Below are 21,527 nucleotides of genomic sequence, written 5' to 3' on the forward strand. Positions count from 1 at the left end.
AATTTGAGCCAGAAAAGAGATAAAAAGGAATAAGACCTGTAGCTGGTGAGAGGGAAGTGGCCTCCAAACAGCCAGTTAATGACTTGATCTGCTCTGAGACTGCTCTGTGCCAACACTGGAGGGAGCAGAAGTCAAAAACAGTTGTAAAAACTGAAAAGGCAACAAAGTCAAGGTAAAGAGAGTGTGAGCACACGCTCCTCTCTGCAGGGAATTGCTCAGAGCAGCTGCAATGAGTGGCTGAGCTGCCCCACTCCAGCAGATCCACACTGAGCTGAGCACACAGGCAGATCCCACACCTCTGAGGAGAGCTCCATCCTACTGGAATTCAGCCCAATTCCATCTGTGGATGAGCCCATCTTGCTACCCAAAGCAGCATCTTCACCCCTTACACTGCCAGTGAATTTGGATTTGAGTTTTAGGATTCCCATGTTCTTTGCAGGACCAGCCCATCTGCACTCTGGCTGGTTTGTACCCATTGCCAAGAATAAGCCACAGCAGGTTTGTCACCTCATGGACAATCCAGAGCTGCTGCAGGATCAACCAGGAAAACCCTTGAGCAGGAAAATGCACTGTCAGAGAGCTGAACACCCAGAGAGGATGTGCTCCTCTTCCATTTACCTGGTGGCCAGGTCAGAGGGTGCCTCGCTGCCATTCCCAAAACTGCTCCCTAAATCAGCCAAAGGAACTGAACAGGCTGTGTCTGCTGTGTTCAGCTAAAAGTCAAAGGGAAAAACCAGGTTTAAAGTCAGGGGCTCATAACAGCCTGTGCTCTTTTCCCCAGGTCACCTTCCCTCACCCTGCAGGGGCTGGACATACCCAACTTCTCAGGGCACGGATTGTCACTCATGACTTGTCCATTTTTCAGATGCCCCAGCTCCCGTGGTTCCTAATTCTCTTTCAGAGGCTTTACCTGCCATTGGCACAGGGCAGGACTGTGGGATGTGACACACCTCGGGCACCACGCAGAGTGTGCTGCACATAGGACAAAAAGGTGATTGATTGATTGATTGATTGATTGATTGGGGGGGAGGAGGAAGAGAGATGCATAACTGTCACCATCACCCTGGATCATCACCAATAAATACCCCCTGGGGGGGTCAAGTGCTGCAGAGGGGTGACTTCAGAGCCTTCAGCTGAGTTTTCATGGCTCAAATACCATCACTGCAGCAATTCCAGGTGACCTGGAAGAGCAAGGTTAAATTGCACCTGGAGTCAAATATCCAGCTACAGACCTGGGAGGTGATGGACATGAGCTCCCTTTGTAAACTGGTATTTCTGAGGCACAATTCTTGAGCCAAAATGAGATTATTCAGCAGTGTGTGGCTGAGTTGGCAGCAGAATGGGTTCAGCCAGCTCCCCTGGAATGGCACTGGCAATTCCTCACTGCCAGAGTCCTTTTGCCCCGGTGCAGGAGCACAGCTGGCCCTGCCAGTCTCTGGTTGTGACCTCCCCAGTTCTTTAATCCTCTTCTCTGCAGGATTCAGGGCACGAGCCCTCAGTGTCCCAACATCACCACCCCAATGCATCTCCAGGAGTGCACCTGAGGGGAGCAGAAGGAGGATCTTCCCACACAGGTGAGTACAAGTTTGAACTTGAGGGATATCTGTGGCTGCATCAGGGTTTCTGCTGTCCCCACATCCCCCCCGCTCTCTGTCCCTCCTTCCTGACCCCACACCGACCAAACCTCTGGTTTTCCCTGCTCATGCAGGGGCTCTCGCCAGGCTGGAGCATCTCAACACTGAGGTTGGAGCATCTCAACGCTGAGGTTAGAGCGTCTCAACGCCGAGGGTGGAGCGTCTCAACGCCGAGGGTGGAGCATCTCAGTGCTGAGGTTGGAGCATTTCAATGCTGAGGTTGGAGCATCCCAGTGCTGAGGAGGAGCACAGCACACACTTGGCGCTCACCTTTGCCCTCACCCCACAGCAGAGAGCCATGTCCCTGTCCCCCTGCTGCTCCCCTGGACTCGCCTCGCCCCTCAGGGCTGTCCCTACTGCTTGCAGCTGTAGACCACCTCCTCCTGCATGCACTGCTGGCACTCCACGTAGCAGCACCACTGCACCTGGCAGTGGCACGAGAAGGTGACCAGGCGGCTCTGGGTGTTGTAGCCCCGGCCGCAGCACATGCTGTCGCAGTTGCCCTCGCGGGAGCAGGTCCTGCCCGCGGTGCCCAGGGAGTATTTGCTGGGCCGGCAGAAGCTGGGCGAGTCCTCCACGTACACCAGGTCGGTGGGGCGCGGCAGGGCGGGCTGCTTGCCAGAGTGGCCGTGTCTGTGTGGCCCTGCCAGCTCCGAGTGTCCCACGGCGTCGTTGGTGGTGCTGAAGACCTTGACGGCGTCGTCGTAGCGCAGCTTCAGGAGCCGCCCGATCTCGTGGAAAGGAGAGAGCTGCTTCCAGCACGTCCGCACCGCGCACGAGCCCGACACGCCGTGGCACTTGCAGGTGGTTTTGAGGCCGTTCTTCACCGCCTGGTGAGGAAGAAGAGTGGTGGTTATTACCTGCCAGGACCTAGTTCTGGTAGAGGCAACGGCTCAGATCACGGACAGCTGCAAGCACTTCAGTTTTATTGGCATTATTTCTATTCTATGGAGAAAAAAATGGTAATAATCGTTTCAAAAAAGCAAAACAAAAAAACCCAAACTAATAAAAAAAACCAATCCGAAAACCAAAACAAAACAACAAAAAAACAAAAAACAAAAAAAACAAACTAAAAAAACAAAAAAAAAACCCCACCAGAACAAACAAAAATCAAAACCAAACTAAACCAAAACCAAAAACAAACAAACAAAAAAAAAAAAAAAACCAAAAACAAAAAAAAAAAACCACACTAAAGCAGAAGAATAGCGACAGAGTTGACAGGTGAGCCAGAGAGTGGATAGCCTGAGGACATCCAGCTGAACAGCAAATAAGCTCTTATTAATTCTACTTGCACCGTAGGAGTAGTCAATCATAAAACTGAGTATCTCCAGCATGGTGGATTCCTTTAGGTGTATTCAAATGAAGACAGTGCTTTAATTAAACAATCAGTTTGACTCAGTAAACTGAAGACAATGATGAGTCAGTAGCCTGTAACCTACAGCTCAAAATGTTCAATCTGATGATCTCCCTGACCCAGACCTGTGACAGGACTTGTTCCACAGCAAGTCACCAGCAGACTCATAATTGATCTCAAGAGTTTCAGTCTTTAATCACTTTCACACATGCCACCAGCTCTAAGCTCCAGCTGTTCTCAGAACCCCCTGTGGCCCTGGCATAACCCCTGGAGTAATTCAGCTGTGGAGGTTCACAGCTGTCACCATTCTGGGTCTCCCTGTCACCTACCCTGGGGCCACCAGAGTTCACAGGATATTCCTCTGCCACTCAACATGCATCTCCTCACACAAGAGCTCAGGAGACGTCCCAGGGACTCTCAGCACCACAAGGCCCAGAACACAGATGTGAACAGGTCTGGTTTGTGAGCAGGGCAGTGAAAATCCCTCTCACACACAAGATGGGTTGGCAGACCTGTACTGGAAAGTCCCAAAGTTCATCCCTAGCCCACCAGTACAGGTCCTACCTTGATGCCCACGTTGGTGTTGTGGATGTCCACCTTGGCCCGCAGGTCTTTGCCGATCCTCTTCTGGCCCAGGAACTTTTTCAGGAACTTGGTGCTGTACTTGAGGTTGTCCCCGCAGACGCCCCACTGCCAGGCCTTGCGGTTCTCCAGGCCCGGGGAGTCGTCGCAGGTGCAGCGCTCCATGCGCCCCGCGCTGCACGCCCGCGCCAGCGAGTGCGTCAGCGCCGCCGAGGACACGGCGTACAGGAAGGCTGTCTCCTTAAAACCTGCAGGAGACAGGGGCTGGTGTTGCGGTGTGGTGTCATGGTTTGCCCCAGATACCCCGGGTTTGTCCTTGATAATTCCCTGCCAGGTGTGTCAGCCATCTCTTCTTCCCCCTCCCCTGCCCTCTGCCGAGTACTGTCTGTCAGTCTTGGCATTCCAGAAGGGCGTCGAGTGACTGGGCAGATTCAAAAGATGCCTCCTACCCCTGGGGGGACATTGGGCCATCCAGGTGTCCTTTGTCCCTTGAGACCTCCCCTGCTGTACCTGGTTGGTGGTCCCCATGTTCCTTCCCTCCCCCTCTCCCCCAGGTAAAAGGGCCAGCAAACCACACGGTTTGGGGAGTTCTGTTGGAGCTGTTGCTGGATTCAGAGGCCTGTGGGCCAGAATAAAGCTCTGGATAGAAACCTTCCATCAGAACTGACTCCTTTCCTTCACCATCACCTTAAAGCTTCTCCACCAAGGTAAACCTGAGCTCCTGCATGCCCAGACTTGCCTCCAAGTGCCCAGCTGCAGCCAAGGGTGTGTCTGGGGTGAAAACACCACAGCTGTCACTTTTTGGTCAAGCAGCAAGGACCAGACAAGCCCAGGCACGTCCCATCTGGCTATATTGGTATTATTCCAATAGGTTGGGAGATGGGAGGAGCAGGAAAGGCACCTCCCTGCCTCCCTGTAGTCACATTTCTCCTCACAGGGAAAAGCAAGGCACAGTTCTCCCCAAGAATATTTCTGGGTTTCGTATTCTCTGAACCTCAAAGAAAGGAAACACAATTCTTATCATTTGCTGTGCCTTTCTTGGTGCCAAAGTAGAATGCAATGTGGAGATTGTTTCCCCACAGTGATGGTGTTTTGTTTCCTTGGCCTGTCAGGGCCAGGTGGGTGTGTGTGTGTCAGGACTGTCACTGACAGCCACGAGATTCTGTGCAGTGTGTGCAGAGTTGTGTGCTCGGCAGATTCAGTTCAGATGTATAGAATAATCCAGTATAATAAAGTAACTAATTAGCCTTCTAATATAAATAGAGTCCTTCTCATCATTCCTCCTTTGTCAGGGCCCTTGCAGCATTGCTATACCTCTCCTGCCTAAACCTTTTAAATATTTAGAAGTAGCAAGAGACCAAACTCCTCCAGCCCTCGCACACCATCCCCAGCAGAGGAAGAGCGTGGTCGCAGTTCTCTTCACAGAGAGCAGCAGACACAGCTTTCCCAAAGATTTCTCCTAGGGAAACACAGGGAGAAACCTCAGAGAAGAAGAGAAAACAGTTCTTATCTCCACTTGCTGCTCATGTTGTTTGGCACATGTGGAATGTGTTATGGAGATTGTTTACCAAGATTTGTTAATTGGACTCGGCTGATGATTGTTTGGATTGATTGGCCAGTTGGGTCAAAGCTGTGTCCTGACTGTCTCCAGACTGTCACAGGTTTTTCTTTAGTGTAGTTTTAGTATTAGAATATATATATATATATATATATATATATATAGTAATATATATAGAGAGTAATATATATATAGTATTAGTATAGTATCTCTTTAGTATAGTTATAAAATAGTCATATATAATATACTGTAATGTAATATAATATAAATATAATATAATATAAAATAAATTTAATATAAACTTAATAAAGCATTTGTTCAGCCTCCTGAATCATGGAGTTAGAGCACATTATTCCCTGGCTGGGGGTGCCCTGCATTGACAGAACAGAGGTTGAAGGGATTGATGTAGTAACACCCCAGTCTCACCCATGACTGCTTCACTGTGGACAAGGGAAGGGTGGCAACAGACACTGCTGGGAAAACACCCAACTGCAAAAAGTGAGAGCCACCAAGCTCAGTTTGTCCCCAGCACGGAGCTGATTGGTGCAATTACAGACTGTCATTGATATCACAGTGTGTCATAAAATCAGGAAATCCGTAGTAGAGACTGAGAGAATGTCCCAAAATCCAACCTGTTATTTAAAAAGGGTTTTAATTGGGAATTTTAATTTAAATGGTTTAATTCTATGAAAAGACCACATGTAGTTGGAATGGGAAGGGTTCCATGCTTAAGGACATCTTGGCAAGATGGCAAATCACAGATGTGTGTGGGTTTTCTGAATTCCCTGTAAATTATCTACTCCCAGTGACTGCAGAGTTGTGTTCTGAAGCTGTTCTACTCCCCAAAGCAGGATTCCCAGCTGGGCTACAATACCTGAGGTCATGGTGTGACTATGACATTTTAACCAGGAAACAATGTACAGTGGCTGAATGAAAATTTCATGTGGAGAAATGAGATCAGACAGGAATGGGAATATTGATACCCATGAGCTTCACAGAAGTTTCAGAAACTCTGATTGACACAAACCTGACCCAAATGCTAAAATATTTTTATTTATTTATATTTACTTCCTCTGCTATTCATCCCTGGGTAAAATCTTAATATTTCCTCTAGAGTTCATTTGCAGAAAAAAACCCAACTATTGATGGGAAATTGTTTAGCAAGTCTAAAATTTAGGAATTAGTGCAAGGAAGACAGAGACAGGTGACTGATCAATAGCTCTGCTTGCAGGAATGGATAAGATCAGCCAAAATAGAAAAAATTTGGTTTATGAAAGATAGAGCACTTATACATTGCATAGAAGAAAATATAATGAAGCAAACAAATATTCCACATGGAAAAATTCCAAATTTCCTTCCACATAGAAGGAAAATCTGTTTTTCCCAATAATGGAAGAGAAAGAGAGACAATCACAGAGACTTGACCTAGACTTGCACTGAGCCCTGCCTGGAGCAAAGGTTGGAAGCCACTGCTAAATTCACCTAGTCCAACCTCAAATCCCTCCATCATTCTGTTCCCTCAGAGAATTCCCATCCTGCTGTAACAGTGGATCAGGACACCAAGTGCTGAAATCTGAGTGATGTCCACCATAATCATGACCAAGAGAGCAGGACAGAGTTCTCCTGATGGTTGCCATCAAGAATTAAAAATGTGGCTAATCATGAACATAGTGGAAGGGCTTCATTAGCAACTTCAATAGAGCTCCTTCATAGGAGCTCTTTGGAATTGCAGAATTTTAGATAAAGATCTACCAATAGCGTGGATATGTGGGGAGAATTGGGGAAATATGGAGGAGACAAGGAGATCAACCAACAATCTGCTTCCTGCCTCAATATTTTCGTTGCTGTAACCACTGGGGTAATAATTTGCAATTAATCTCTCTGGTTGATGATCCTCTACAAAATTTCTTGGGGTACTCTAAAGATAATGAAAGAATGTCACCAAATCCACCAAAAGTTTTGTAAAAGCTGGAATGAGGCGTGGTCAGTGCAGGCTGTGGACAGCAGCATGATGCTCACACATTTTCAAACAGTGCCTGACCCTCTCCAAAGGAGCTGAGAGAGGATAACTGATACTTGGGATCCTAAATCTGCTAAATCATCCCAGCAGCCAATCTCCAAACGCTCACCAGATTCCCAACAGCCTCTGTGACATGCTGATCCCAGAGGTGAGGAGAGCATTCCAGAGGCCCTTTCCCATGCCATGAGGAGCCAGCAGGCCCCGGTGGCTCCCCAGCCCCTGCTAAATCTGACTCTGTGGATCACCACACTGCTCCTGCTATTTCAGATGCTTTGGTTTCCCCATGTTTTCCTGGCCAGTTTTCAGCCCACTGGAAATCAGAGGCCACTGCTGTGGTCAGGCCACTGCAGACAGCAGCAACTGCAGATACTCAGCAGACTTTGAAACGTCTCCTTCTCCTTCAAACAAAGTTTCAACACCACCAGGCTGCCAAATGCTTGTCTGAAAAGTCTAAGATGACTCCCTCCATTCTGTCATGAGGAATCAATCACCATTTAATTGTTAATTGATGAAATAAAAGCTGTCCTTCAGCAGAGCAGCTGCTGGAGCTGGATTTTCAGGAGGACACACCACAAATGGCAGTGATAGCTCCAGAGAGCACAATTTGGGATCTGAACAGAGGCTGCTCCATGTGTCCTGCTGTGTCTCCTCCCACAGTGACAACAGAGCTCCTGTCACCACAGGCAGTGGGGCCTGGAGCCAGTTCTGGGCTCTCAGGGCCTGGGTTGGGGATGGGTCACTGCCCTGACCCCACTGAGTTCTTGTCAGGGACAGAATGGAACCTGGGACTCAGTGCAGGGGCAACATCTGGGTGCAGCTGTCTCTGCTGGGCAGTCTGGCTGCAAACACCCAGCACAGAGATGGATTTCAGGAGGCTGCAGCAAAGCAGCTCCCTCTGGTAGGACCTTCCATGTGTCCAAGCCTTGCCCTGAGCTCTCAACAGGATTTCTTTGCTCTGAAGCCTTTAAATAAGAAGGACTTTGCTGCAATGCACTGTTGAGTGCTGTGGTGTGCTCCAGACCACAGGGAAAATTGTGATGGGAGGTGTTTTTGCTGTGGGGTGACTGTGCCAGAGGAAAGATGCTCAGGGTCAGAGTTTTCAGTGCTGTAATGAAGAAGTGAGAGTGTTCAAGAGCAGGTGGAGGAGGCATCTCTCCGAAAACAACAGCAAAACCAAAAAAAAGCAATAGAAGTATAGAATGATTTAGGATGGAAGGACTCTTGAGGTCTTTAGAACAACCTCCTGCTCAAAGCAGGGCTGGCTCTGATGCCAGCTGCTCAGGGCTTTTTTGCTCAGAAGAGTTTTTTCTCCAAATCTCCCATCATGGAAATTCTGTGTCTGTGAGTCACCACTCCTCTGCTGCACCACTCCTGGATTCCTGATGACAACAGGGAAACCACTGCTGGAAGGTCAGAGTCCAACCAGCAGGAGGCAAAGGAGTGGATTAAGGGATGGAAGGATTGCAGAGCACTCATTTCTCAAGAAGGATTTTGTGAGTGGCTGGCTCTGACCTCTTTGCTGAAGGTATTTATTTCCCCAGATCACTGAGTTATTTGAGATGAAATCCTGCTTTACCTGACTTCCAGCAGCCCTCAGTGGCACAGCCAGGACACCAGAAGGGCATCACTGCTTTCCATGTTTTTATAAAGACACCAACTGCCCCTGTGTCACAAGGTGGCTTGAAATCATTTAACTCTTCCCATGGATCTTGGAAGGAGTGGAGAAGGGATGCAGGAGGATTTTGAATGGATCACTGAGGAAAAAGAGGTGTCACAAGTGCCACAGAAAGTTTGCAGGCAATGCAAAAGGAGCTTCCCTGTTGTACCCAGAGAACTATCAAGAGCAACAAATGGTGCAGACTGGTAAAATAAATCTGTCATTTCAAGAGCCAGAAAACCCTTGGCTTATTTTTTGTTTTTTGGTTTTTGGCATCTCTAGAAGCAGATCTGATGATCCAGATCAGTCACAGAAGTTTGTCAGTTGGGATTGTAAATCGAATGTGGCTTTTCACTTGTTACAAAAACACCCCATCTCACTGGGAAGGACCTTTTCTACTCTCTTGCACTCTTAAGACCATTTAGGACTGCTAAAAATCTGTATTTTTCTTCATGGTTTCTCTAGTACCATGGAGATATCAAATGAGTTGAACATTTTTAAAATGCCTCATCACTGCCTGGGTGACAGGGGAGAGCTGCATGACCAACAATTTCCAAGAAAGTTCCAACAAATGTCACAAACAGATCAAAAGTGGCAGCTGAAAGTCATGTTCATGTTCTTTATGAAAGAAACAAACCCCTTTGCAAGCTAAAGGAAAATGAGAACCAAAAATTGCTCCCAGCCAAGTGTCCTGTCACACAGGGGGTGCACACAGCATACCTGGCTGTATTAAATCATCATTTGATCCTTAAGATTGTGTAATAAAAGTTTTCAAACACTTATCCCCATCTGCCAAAACAGGTTTGAAATTACAGGTGATATTTTATTTTGTCAGTCAGGAGCCCTTGGAAATGTTAAGGCATGCCACTGCCAGATAATTAAATATTTTCCAGCTATTTGAAGATGAGGATTATTCAATTGTCATTTTCAAGTTCTTTGAGGTTGATGAAGGTGCAGATGTGAGAAAGACACTCAAAATGATCATGAACAGCTCCTTCCACTGCCTGCTAAAAAATTCACAGTAAAGCCTTGCAATGAAGAAAATCTGATCTTGCATGTGCTGATTTAATTATTAAAATATTAAGTTTATATTTTTAATGTAATAAAAATTGATATTTTTAAAAGGAAACATTAAAAACTTCGATCCCAATGTTAATTAAAATTAGCGTTGATTTTCATCAAAATTAATATTGGCTTCTTCAGGTCCTTTTTTAAAAACATTAAGTTGCTAAACATTATTAAAGGACAGAAACTCAATAAATCTGAAGACTGAAGCTTAGTAAGTGCTAATAGAATATTGAAGGGCTGCAGCTCTGTAACAGTCAGGCTTTGGTTGGATCAGGTCTGGCAAACCCTATATGCATTCTCTGGGAATTTTTATTAAGAAATAATTTCAGTGTCCATCTTCATTGTATTTTTCTCAAGCATTAGAAGGATTTATTATCCTTCCCTGCTCAAATCCAGACCTTACAATTTCTTCATCTAAAGCATTTTGGGAATCAAAATCCAGCAGGTCTTTTGTCCACTCTGCCCAAATTTCTCCAACTTTATGTGAAGGAGTCTTAGAAGAGATTTGTCAACAAGCACTGAGATGTCTGCATGCAGATAAATAGCTTTTTCACTCAGTAAACAGGTTTAAATTTTGTATTTGAGAATAACAGAGGTTTACATACACAAATATCCAAGTCACTAAAAGGATTTTTATTCTTTAACTGACCCTGTTTTCCCACAGCACCACCCCAGCTGAGGAGGGAGCTCAGTGTAAGGAGCTCTGCTCTTGGAGAAGAAGCCACCAGCCAAGGATGTGAACCTCCTCCCACTTCCCAATCCCTGGCAAACCATGCTGGGAAGATGAGGACAAGGCTTCTTTTGTGGCAGAGGAGCCCAAACTGCCCAGCTCCATCACGGGGTGAAACAGAGATCTCAGCACTCCCCATCTGCTGCCTCTCTTTGCTTCCTGTGAGATTGAATTTGGGACACCCTGGGTGCTGCAGCCAGAGTTTCCCTGCACACCAACAGTTGAAGAGGTTTTGCAGTGACTTCTGTGAGCCAGAGAAGTTTGATCAGAGGATCCATGTTCACCCCTGAAAGAATTTCCTACTAAGGTCGTTGACCAAGAAAGAAAAAAGGAGAAATAAGAGAAACTTCAACTGCCTATTCCAATAAGCACTTGGTTTGAGTAAAGTGAGTAAAGTGTAAACTTAGGTGTTTTGTAAGAATGTATAAAAAGCATGCAGTTAGTAAAAACAGTTTGAATGAAGCCTTCTGAAAATGGAGTGTGGCTTTGTGTTGTCTCCATCTCTACCACGACATCCTGTGAGATTTAATTTGGGACAGCCTGGGTGCTGCAGCCAGAGTTTCCCTGCACACCAGGGAAAAGGTTTTGCAGTGGAAAGTGGAAGAGGTTTTGCAGTGACTCCTGTGAGCCAGAGAGGAGTTTGATCAGAGGATCCATGTTTGAAAGAATTTCCTACCAAGGCTGTTGACCAAGAAAGAAAGAAGGAGAAATAAGAGAAACTTCAACTAACTATTCCAATAAGCACTTTGTCTCTGGTGACCAATGAGTAAATTTATTTTGTAAGAATGTATAAAAAGCATGCATGCCATAGTAAAACAGTTTGAATGAAGCCTTCTGAAAATGGAGTGTGGCTTTGTATTGTCTCCATCTCTACCACTGTTGTATTGCACTAAACAGTTTATTTAGTTGTTGTTTGCACTGGGTGATGGGAATTCTTTACTGAGCATGTTAGGTCACCTGGATGGGTTTTCCCCCTCCCTCACCACATGGTCTCCCCCTCACACACCCCCCCCCATTATACACACCTGGTGTGTCCCATGGGTACCCCTCCCTTTGCCCTTCCCCACTGGCATCCCATTGACCACAGTCCTCTCTCCCCCGCTCCCATCCCATGGGGTATAAAACTTCCTTGTGAGAGTTCCACGTTCTCTTCTCTACCTGGGTTGTTGCTGTCACCAGAGTGTCTTGCCTCCAAGCCAATAAACAAGAGACTTGTACCCACATGGAGAAGAGCGCTTCTCGTCTTTTACTTTGGTCTATTTTAGTTCTATTTAGAGTCTGAGCTAGCCGGACTGGGACTCGTAAAAGGCCCAGGAAAACCACGGAATACTGCATACCACGACCTCGTGTGAGATGTAATTTGGGACGCCCTGGGTGCTGCAGCCAGGGTTTCCCTGCACACCAACTACCTTGTACCTCTCTTGAGCAGGCTGGGCCGGCCCTCCAGGCTGCAGTTCCAGCGCTCGCTGCGGAACTGGAACTGGCACTCCAGGATGCCCAGGCGGATGGCGTCGCGCAGCGTCTCCGCCAGCCCCGGCTCCCTCCGGCACAGCCGCCTCTGCTTGCGGGACAGCTGGAGCAGCTCACACTGCTTCACGTGGCCCTGGCCCGGGCCAGAGCCCCCCGGGGCACCCAGTGATGGGAACTGGGTCAGGGCTTCCTTCCCGGTCAGGCTGGAAGGAAAGAAGTAGGAGAGGAGGTGAGTTAGGGAGGACATGGCTGGGAGTGCTGCCCTGAGCAGGCTGCCCTAGAACAGAGACTGGACAGAGCTAAAGAATACAGCAGGGATTTATTAAAAGGCCTCAGTGGATCCACCTTGGGCAGCACAAGGGCCCAGACAGGGCTGCACCCCAGGTGAACCCAAAATGGTCACGAAACGAACCCAAGATGAACCCAAAATGGTCACAAAATGCCCCACAGGTCACGGAGTCTCTCATTTTTGAGAGATTTGCTCTGCTCCATTTGCATCTTGGAGTTAATTGTCCAATTACAGCTCCAGCCCATCAAGTCCCATCCTTGTTTTTCTCTCTCCAGCCCACGTTTTTTATGCTCTTGGGCTGAGATTTGGATCATTTGTCCCCAGCTGGAGCAGGAATTGTTTTGTCTCCCTGCTCCGTGCACAGAGCTCACCATCCCCTCATATGGAGGCCAGACCCACCCACTAAAGCAGCACAGAACCTGAAAAAGACAAAAGCTAAAACCTGAGGCATCAGGATTATTCATGGTCACGTTGGGCAGGAGCTCTGAGCCACCCTGAGGTGCCCCTGCCCATGGCACAGGACTCGACTGGGTGGCTTTAAAGGTCCAACCCACACCAGTTTGGGATTCTGTGATTATTTTAAGATCACCATCATGGAAATGGTGAAGAAGGGAAGGATACTCAGGAAGCTGCAGGTCAGGGCATTTTACCAGCTCAGAGGATTAATCAATGCAGATTGATTAGATCTGGTATCCCATCCCCACCACACACCAGGGCAAAGTCCCAGACTGATGCCACAGGGAGGAGGAGAAAGCCAAGTGTGCTGTCACCAGCAGCCCCAGGGGAAGGAGTCACTGCCCCCACAGAGCAAGGACAGGTGAGATTGCCTGCTTGGACATCTACAGCTGACATATTTCCAAAAAACTTATGTAAGATAAGCTGGATACCTTCCACAATTCCCACCAGGAGAGGAAGGGATAGCAGAAGAACACAGGGCTGTGGAAGCAGGACTGGCCTCCAAGTGAGTAAAGATTATTCTGATCTCTAAAATAGAAGAATCAGGGGGAATTGTGATCATTTATTAATTTTTAGACTTGAAATAAATGAGGCTGGAGTTCAACTTGCAGCCCTTCTCAGTGCAGGGCACAAAGGATGCTGAAGTATCCATGTACTCATACAAACCATGGAAGACAAATTCCTAAAGGGACCAGGAAACACAAAGACACTTTGGCACAGGAAATTCTGGATGTGCAGACTGCCAGAAGCTGGAAAAGATTCTGAGGGAGCATCTCAGTCTGCCACCCTGCTTCTGTTCATGCTTTTGTCTTCCCATTTTTCTTCTCATTGGTGAAGGTGGTGGAGCCACCCCAACCTTTGGCCTGAGTTTTACACTCCTGGGCAGGGATTATCCCAAGGATGTCACCACCAGTAGGATCTGGGAGAAGGTGGCATTGCCATTCCCCAGGCTCTGAAGGATGTTGGGTGCTGATATTTGTAGAAGAAAGGCACCATAAAAACCTTTGGAGAATTTGATTCCATTTCCAGAGCAACCTCAATAGTGCACAGCAAATACAGCCTGGGACCACACACAGAGATACTGAGTCTAATTCATCATTTTCACCATTCAAAGCAAAAGCTTCATGGGAAAAACACTTCCTAAAACTGGATCCAGCAACACTTTAAACTCTGAAAGAGGTCATGCAGCATCTTACACAGAGAGTTGGTTGCACAGGCAAACCTACTTAATTTTTTATTTTTATTTTTATTTTTATTCTGTAGTAGTAGTAGTAGTATTTCTTATTGTTGGTGGTTTATTATTATTGTTGTTGTTGTAGTTGTTGTTGTTGTTGAATTTCTGAAGCAGCAACACTTGGAGTAATTTGGTTTTTCTCTAAAAACAGAGGTCAGAAACAACCCAATGGATAGAACACATCTGATGAAATAAGCAGTAAATTGGTAAATCCAAGTGGCTGAAGCCACCCAGAACACACCTATCTGGGACAGCCTCCCTGGTGCAAACTCTCACACTTGTCACCTGGGGCAGGGCAATGTCAGCAGGCAATAATTACACAAATTACATCAATAATTCCATCATTGTGTTGGAGGCTCCCAGGATCAGGAGTCTCAGTCAGAGCACAGACACAGCTCCAAAAACTCATCTCTCACACAAATTCCAACTTAGACAAGCAGCAGAGGGGTTCAAGGAGGTGCCCAAGGCCATGCAGGTGGCAGTGGCACAGCTGGGAGCAGAAGCCACTCTCAGAGCCAGGACAGCCCCAGAAATTGCCCAGAAATTGCTTTGCAGGCTCCCACCACAACTGCATTTCATCAGGGCAGAGCCAACACAGGATCTGATGGAGATCAGAGCATGCAAACATTTGTACAAGATTAAATATAAAATATGCAGATATTTGCAGTCGGGCAAACTGCATGGTTTTGGATGATTTAGAGTTTATTATCTACAGATCATACAGCAAAGAAAGTGAGCTCTTTGAATTAATGCACACCTGCTTGCAATCTGAAAGAACAATAAGGATCTCCAACTTTATTTCTCTCTCCTTTTCTGTCTAAGCCCTTTGCTAAATTCATCTATTTCCTTTAATCTCCTTCCAGCCACATTCCAGCTTCTTAAGAGACTTTTAATGAGAGCCTGTTCCTGTGCAATGCCCAGTGTCCTCTGGATCTGAAAGGTCTTAAAAACCAGTAAAGATATGCCTTTCCTACCTCTCCCAAGGAAGGAGACAATCAAAGCAGCCCACAACAGGACTCCATATCTGATTTCAGGGGCCTTTCATGTTCCACAGGAATATCTGCACCCCTCGGAGAGCTGCAAGAAGGGCTGAGGGAATGTGGGGCAGGACAGATGGAGCCAAGGCCTGTGCGGGGCACAGAGGTGCTCAGCTCTGTCAAACAGGGTTTTCATCCTTCCAGAAGCAGCACAATTTAATGCTCCCCATCTGTCCCTGGAGAAGGGAGGCCTGTGAGTGCTGCACTGCTGTCACTAACCAGGATGGTTCCTCTGTTTGCACCCCCACTGCCTGCAAAGGAGGGGGCAGAAATCCCCAGAGCATCCAAACTATCAATCTCCAGAATCAATGTTGAGATTTAACAGTTGATATCAAAGCTCTTTTCTTTCCTCCCTCAGAGTTGTCATCTCAGACCCCCGGGCAGGTGTCTCTGTACCTGTTACCCTCCAGGTTTTCTATCAAGTTTCTGCTCCTCACAATGAGAAAAAGCTGGAATTAAAACCTCAGATGAATCCACATGATGCTGTGAGTCAGAATCCTTTGAGATGGATTGTTTGCTGCAAGCCCTCCCTGGGAGCAGTAACAGATGATGTGTCCAGGTCCAGACTCATTTTTTAAAAAGATTTCTCCTGAAATTCCACAGAGAACAGGATAGAAAATTCCTGCATCAGAAGAGCTGCCAGTCTGGGAGGAGAGCAGTAACCAGGGCAGGGCTCTCCACCCTCACCTGCTCTGGGCATCCTTGGTTTGACTCCTTCCACCTCCCAGCTCAGCCACAGGGAATATTTCCATGTGGATCCAGTTCCAGGCCAGTTCCTGCCCGGGTACCTGTTCCCCAACTTCCCCAACTGGACTCAGGCTGGGCCTTCCCAGGGGGCTCCCCTGTTGGGGGAGACCCTCCTGGGGTGGTTTTGTGTCAGGAAAGAGAGACACACTGGATCTTTTCAGTCTTCAGGTTCCTGTTTGTTGTTATCTAAAGTTTTGCATGCTGTCCACACCAGGCTCAGTGCTCTTGAAAAGCACCACAGAAATGGCCAACAATCTCTTGTTCCAAGGTCTTTTAAAGCCAAACTATCCAATGAAGAGCTGACACCTGGATTATTTTCCCTTTTAATGCAATAACTGATCCCAATGGGGACTTTTCTGCCCAATTACAAAATGCCACCCAAACCCATGGAGAAGGAGGAAGAAGGATGAAGAAGAAACCCAGGACAACACCCTGTGCCTCCATCTTGCTTCCATCCACAACACACTAAAAATCCCAAAACCTCAATTTCTCACCCAGTGACACACCTGCACTGCTCTCTATAATCTATTTCACACTTTTGTGGATTCCAGTCTATCTTGATCTCTGGGAAACTTTCTCCATGAATGAGGGTCAAAGTCAGTGCTCCCCTGGGGGTCAGGGCACCCCAGAGCAGACAGAGAAATATTCCCTGTGCCCTGGGTTTGCACAAGTTCTAGGGCTGACCCCAGCCCAGGGCAGGGGAGAGCAGATTTTCAGTCTAGCTCTGCCCTGGCCACATTCCCCAGAGCACTCCTGGCATGAAACACTCAGCACCCAGTGAGAGGGGTGTTTACAACCTGTGCTACACTAAGGTAGTGACTAAAGAGAGTCTGGGGGCTGAAGAGAATCAAAAAGCATCCATGAAAATCCTTTCCCTCTGCAATGCTCCTGCAGCCCCACAGCCCCTCTGCTGGCTCACAGACTCCATCCTCAGTCCCCCCAGATCCCAGCTGAAAGTTTCCTTCCCTCTCCATTTCTGCTCTTTCTCCCTCTTTTTTAAAACCCCAGTGCTCTGTGTGGCTGACAATGACAACAGTGATGCTGTAGCAAACCTTCCTGAAAGAGGATTTGTCCTTTGAGGAACAATGCTGCAGCCTGTAAATATTATCAGCATTTAATTATCAGCTCAACAGGAAGAGGAATATCCTCAGAAACCTTTCCAGGAGCACTCAGCACTGGACACCAGTGTCCAGTTATTTGAGGTGTGTTTGATCCATCAGATTTATCAGGGGAATGCTGCAATAAGACATTTACCAAGGAAAATTATGGGATGTGGTAACTGGGCTAATGGGATGGAAAGCAAGGCTTGCTGGACACCTCTAGGAGGATACAGGAGATTTGAGAACAGCTTTTTAGGGATATCATATTTACTTTAAAGCATCATTTGGTGCTGCTTCCAAAACTGTGCAAGGCCCAGCTTCAATAGCCCTGTAAGCCATGTGCAGCTTTCACCCTCTAGCAGCCCCAAAAATCCTTCCAGCAGGGAACGAGCAAGAATTGTGCTACTGCCTTTGATGGAGCAGAACCAGCACTAAATCCAGAGGGCATGGGAAGGGCTGAACCAAGAGGAGCTGTGAGCCCAGCCAGCACATCCTGTGAGATCCCAGGCACCCCTGCAGCCAGCACAGGAATTTCAGGGTGAGTTCTAAAGAAATCTGCCCATGGAGCAGGGGCCAGCCTGGCCCATGGGTGAGACTTGTCCCAGCCTGCTCCACAAAGGCCTCTCCAGGAGAAGGCTTTGATCAGCTCTGGTACTTAAACCTTCCCACCAACCTCCTGCCTGGGGTGGGTCTGTTCTGGATCCTGCCCTGGGAGAAGCTCTCTGCCCTCCAGCACATCCTCAATGCCTTTTCACCTTGTGGAACGTGAATAAGGAGACAACAGGAGGCTTGGAGCTTTTAATGAGGTCTGGAGACATTCCCACCACCTGAGGAGCTGAACATCCTGAGAGGAAAAGCACGAAAAGGAGGGAATGCTTTACAGGAGGCTGCAGGGTGGGGGAGGATTGAAGCAAAGGTGGAAGCAAAACCAGCTCAAAGAGAGTGAGGAGGTGAGGACGCTGCACACTCCTGGATTCCTGCAACCAGAGAGCCAGGCAAGCCCAACACAGCCCCAGCAACAGCCAGGCCACCTTTCACACACTGCTTTTCCCTCCCTCTCCTAAAAGCAGGGTTTCATTTCCCCCCTGTGACCCAGCACCAGGAGCTCAGGATCTGCTCAAGCAGAGACCCCAGTGAGCCAAAGCTCCAGGCACTGGGGATGGGCTCAGAGCTCTGCCACAGCTGCTGCTGTTTAAAGACATCCCCCTTTGTCCTAAAACCATAACACCAAATTTGGGAAGGGATAGATGAGATATTGGGAAGGAATTCTTCCTTGGGAGGATGGGCAGGCCCTGGCACAGGGTGCCCAGAGCAGCTGGGGCTGCCCCTGGATCCCTGGCAGTGCCCAAGGCCAGGCTGGACGGGGCTTGGAGCACCCTGGGACAGTGGGAAGTGTCCCTGCCCATGCACAGGGTGGCATTGGGTAACCTTAAAAGGTCTCCTCCAACCTAACCCATTCTGGGTTTCTCTGGATTTCTCCATTGTAATGCTGTGCTCACTCTGGCAAAACTTTGTTTTCTGTATTTAAAGGTGAGCTCCATCCTTGCCAGGCCCTTGGACTATTTTTGCTGCACTATCCCACACACTTCATGCTTTACCTTTGCCCTGATGGAATCAAATTTGGCATTTCCTTCACCCTTTGAACCAGCAATGCTCCACCTTTGCCACATACACAGCAGAAAGGGCTCAGGTCCTGTCTCTGCACACTGCCACCCAAAAGCCTCCTTCACTCATTCTTCAATCTTTGCAGGTTTTCTCCATCAAGTGTTTGGAAAGCCAATATTTGGCTCATGTGCCTCAGTCTCTCCTCTTTGGCTAAACTTAGAAGCAGACCACTGACCCAGGGTCCCTTCCAGTTCAGTTACAATTTAGGTGTAAGATTGGTTTTCTCCCAAACCAAGCCACATCAAACATTCCCTTCTAAAATATTGAAGTCTTTCAGCTCAGTTTTGTATCTGAAAGCACCCATGTATCACCACCAAACTCACTGAGTTCTCATGGGTTTCTTCTTTAGATTTTCAGATGAAGAGCTGAGAATACACAGGACACACCTGTGCCAGACCCCTCAAGGGAAAAAACCCACATTGAAAATTGACCCCACAGCCTCAGATCCTGAGCTGTGCATGGTCAAGAGGCAGCACACACAGATTTCATGTGCTTCTACCAAATAAAATTTTAAAGAGCACATTTAAAAGCAAATAAAGCACACAATTCTGTGTGCCTGTACACACAGAAAGCTGCTTGTACCAAATAAATCATTGACACAGAGCAAAGGATCACCCATGCTGCTCTAACAGAGCCCAGCTTGAGCAGTGGTCAGTGACAGCTCCGTGCTGTTATCTGCACAAATTCATTCACTTCCCCTGGCACATCCCTGTGCCTGGAAAGCCAAACCCTCCCTGCAGCCCAGCTGTGGGCTCTGAGTGTGATAGCATGGATTATTACATCTGTATTGTCTCACATGGCCTTCACATGAGACTGAAAATGGAATAAAAGTTTTTAAATGCCCCTCAGTTGTCCCATCTCTGGGTCAGAAAAGGAATCAATCCAACACCCAACCCCTTCAGGGAGAGAGGGAGTGCTGACACTGAGTGACTGAGAAAGGGGAGCCCCTCCCCAGCAGATGCTTCCACGTGAATTAGGCTGAATGATACAATTAATAAATGTAAAATCCAGATTATTTTATGCAGCAGGACTGAAATACCAGTCGTGTCCGAGGTGAGAAGTGCCAAGCCAGCAGACACTTCCCAGCATGTGCTGGGGGGATCTGTGGAGAGGGAGCAGGACCCTCCACGAGTGCAAGGCAGCACAGAGCAGCCCGCAGTGCTGCAATCACTGAATCACAAATTCTCATGTCTGTTCTGCCCTCCCTGATGTGTGCACCAACAGCTCTGCCTGCCCTGCCTGAGGAGCAGCTCACACAGAAAACAGGACAAAAACCCCCAGAACTCTGCATGGGGAATTCTGCATTGACCCAGCCTGTTACAAACCCACCTCTGCCTTTATCCCAAACGAACTAAAACTAAAACAAACCCAGGGACAGCTGTGCCGGATTGATTCGGACCCTGCAGTGCCCGGGCTGGAGCAGCAGCTCTTCCTCGGTCCTGGGCTGGCTTGAAGAACCTTCATGTGCCCCATCCCTGCCTGCCGAGCCCTGGCTCCCTGTGCCAGCCCCATCCTCTCCCCCAAGGGAGGCAGCCTGCAGGGAGGGATCAGTGCCAGCCATTCCCGGGGCTGATTCGCACCCTGAGCAGACCCGGAGCGCACTTCAGGGGTGAAATCCAGCTTTGCTCCCAACCAACAGAATTTCCACATCCTGCTCTTACACCGTAAATCCTCCTCTGGTCCCCTCTGTCCGGGCTCGCCGGGAGCTCCCTGTGTCTCTGTGTCCCCGCACGGTCCCGGCGGTGCCAGCGCTGCCCGGGGGATGCTCCGGGGGATGCTCCGGGCCCTGCAGGTGCGCGGCTCTCCCGGGACCCCCGGCAGCGACGGGGACGTGCCCGGGCACCTGGGCAGCCCCGCGGAGCCCCCGCTCGCCCTCCGCAGAGCATCCGAGGGGAACCGCGCTGCCACGGCCCGCCGCTGTGCCAAAGGACACCCCGAGCTGTCCCAGGACACCCCGAACTGCTCAGGAACACCCCGAGCTGCCCATGAACACCCCGAGCTGTCCCAGGACACCCCGAGGTGTCCCAGGTCACCCCGAGCTGCCCATGAACACCCCGAGCTGTGCCAGCTCACCCCGAGCTGACCATGAACACCCCGAACAGCCCATGAACACCCCGAGCTGTCCCAGGACACCCCGAGCTGTCACAGCTCACCCCGAGCTGCCCCACGGATACTCCGTCCCCCGCCCCGGGTCCCGGTGCCTCCCCGCGTTTCCCCGGTCCCCGCGGGCGGTGCTGACCCGAAGTAGGCGGCGGCGGGCGGCGGCGGCAGGAGGAGGAGGAGGAGGAGGATGCGGCAGGGCTTGGCGGAGCGCATGGTGCGGGCGGTGCCGGTCCCAGCTCGCTGCGGGCCGCCCGGCGCCGCGGCTCTTTAAGCGGGAGGCGGGGCGGCCCCGTCCCGTCCCGTCCCGTCCCGTCCCGTCCCGTCCCGTCCCACCGCCGCCGGGAACCCCCGGGGCTCCCTGGGGACCCGCCGTCCCCCCAGCCCTCGGGGACGCCGCGCCGGGTCCCACCATCCCTCCGGGTCCCTCCGTGTCCCTCCATCCCCGCCGGGTCCCTCCATCCCCGCCGGGTGCCTCCATCCCCCGCGATCCCTCCATCCCCCGCGATCCCTCCATTCCCCGGGATCCCTCCATTCCCCTGGGATCCCTCCATTCCCCGGGATCCCTCCATCCCCCGCGATCCCTCCATTCCCCGGGATCCCTCCATTCCCTCCAGATCCCTCCATCCCCACCCGGTCCCTCCATCCCCGCGCAGTTCCTCAAATCTGGCGGGATCCCTTCATTCTCGCTGGGTCTCTCCGTCCCCCCGGGAGCCCTCCATCCCCGTCGTGTCCCTCCATCGCCTCCAGGTCCCTCCATCCCCCGGGATCCTTCCATCCCTTCGGGATTCCTCCATCCCTTCGGGATCCCTCCAACCCCATGGAA

At 49.3% G+C, this 21,527-nt stretch overlaps 1 protein-coding gene across 1 annotated transcript; it reads right to left on the reverse strand.

Annotated features, from left to right (window-relative positions):
* Positions 1-1,855: 1,855 nt before the first annotated feature.
* WNT9B (Wnt family member 9B) lies at positions 1,856-20,921 on the reverse strand. Its single transcript, XM_050985717.1, has 4 exons — positions 20,841-20,921; positions 12,020-12,276; positions 3,553-3,818; positions 1,856-2,464 (listed from the first exon to the last, which is right to left on the reverse strand). Exons 1-4 carry the CDS (start codon positions 20,915-20,917, stop codon positions 1,988-1,990), a joined length of 1,077 nt encoding a protein of 358 aa, XP_050841674.1. The 5' UTR covers positions 20,918-20,921; the 3' UTR covers positions 1,856-1,987.
* Positions 20,922-21,527: the final 606 nt, after the last annotated feature.

Source organism: Serinus canaria, chromosome 27, assembly GCF_022539315.1.
Source record: "Serinus canaria isolate serCan28SL12 chromosome 27, serCan2020, whole genome shotgun sequence".
In the NCBI taxonomy this organism is placed as follows: Eukaryota; Metazoa; Chordata; class Aves; order Passeriformes; family Fringillidae; genus Serinus; species Serinus canaria.

Coding starts and splice junctions, on each gene's coding strand:
- WNT9B (XM_050985717.1), bottom strand. CDS start 20,917: ATGCGCTCCGCCAAGCCCTGCCGCATCCTCCTCCTCCTCCTCCTCCTG. Junction 3,819..12,019: donor GCCCAGCCTGCTCAAGAGAG/GTACAAGGTAGT, acceptor TGTCTCCTGCAG/GTTTTAAGGAGACAGCCTTC. Junction 2,465..3,552: donor ACACCAACGTGGGCATCAAG/GTAGGACCTGTA, acceptor CTTCCTCACCAG/GCGGTGAAGAACGGCCTCAA.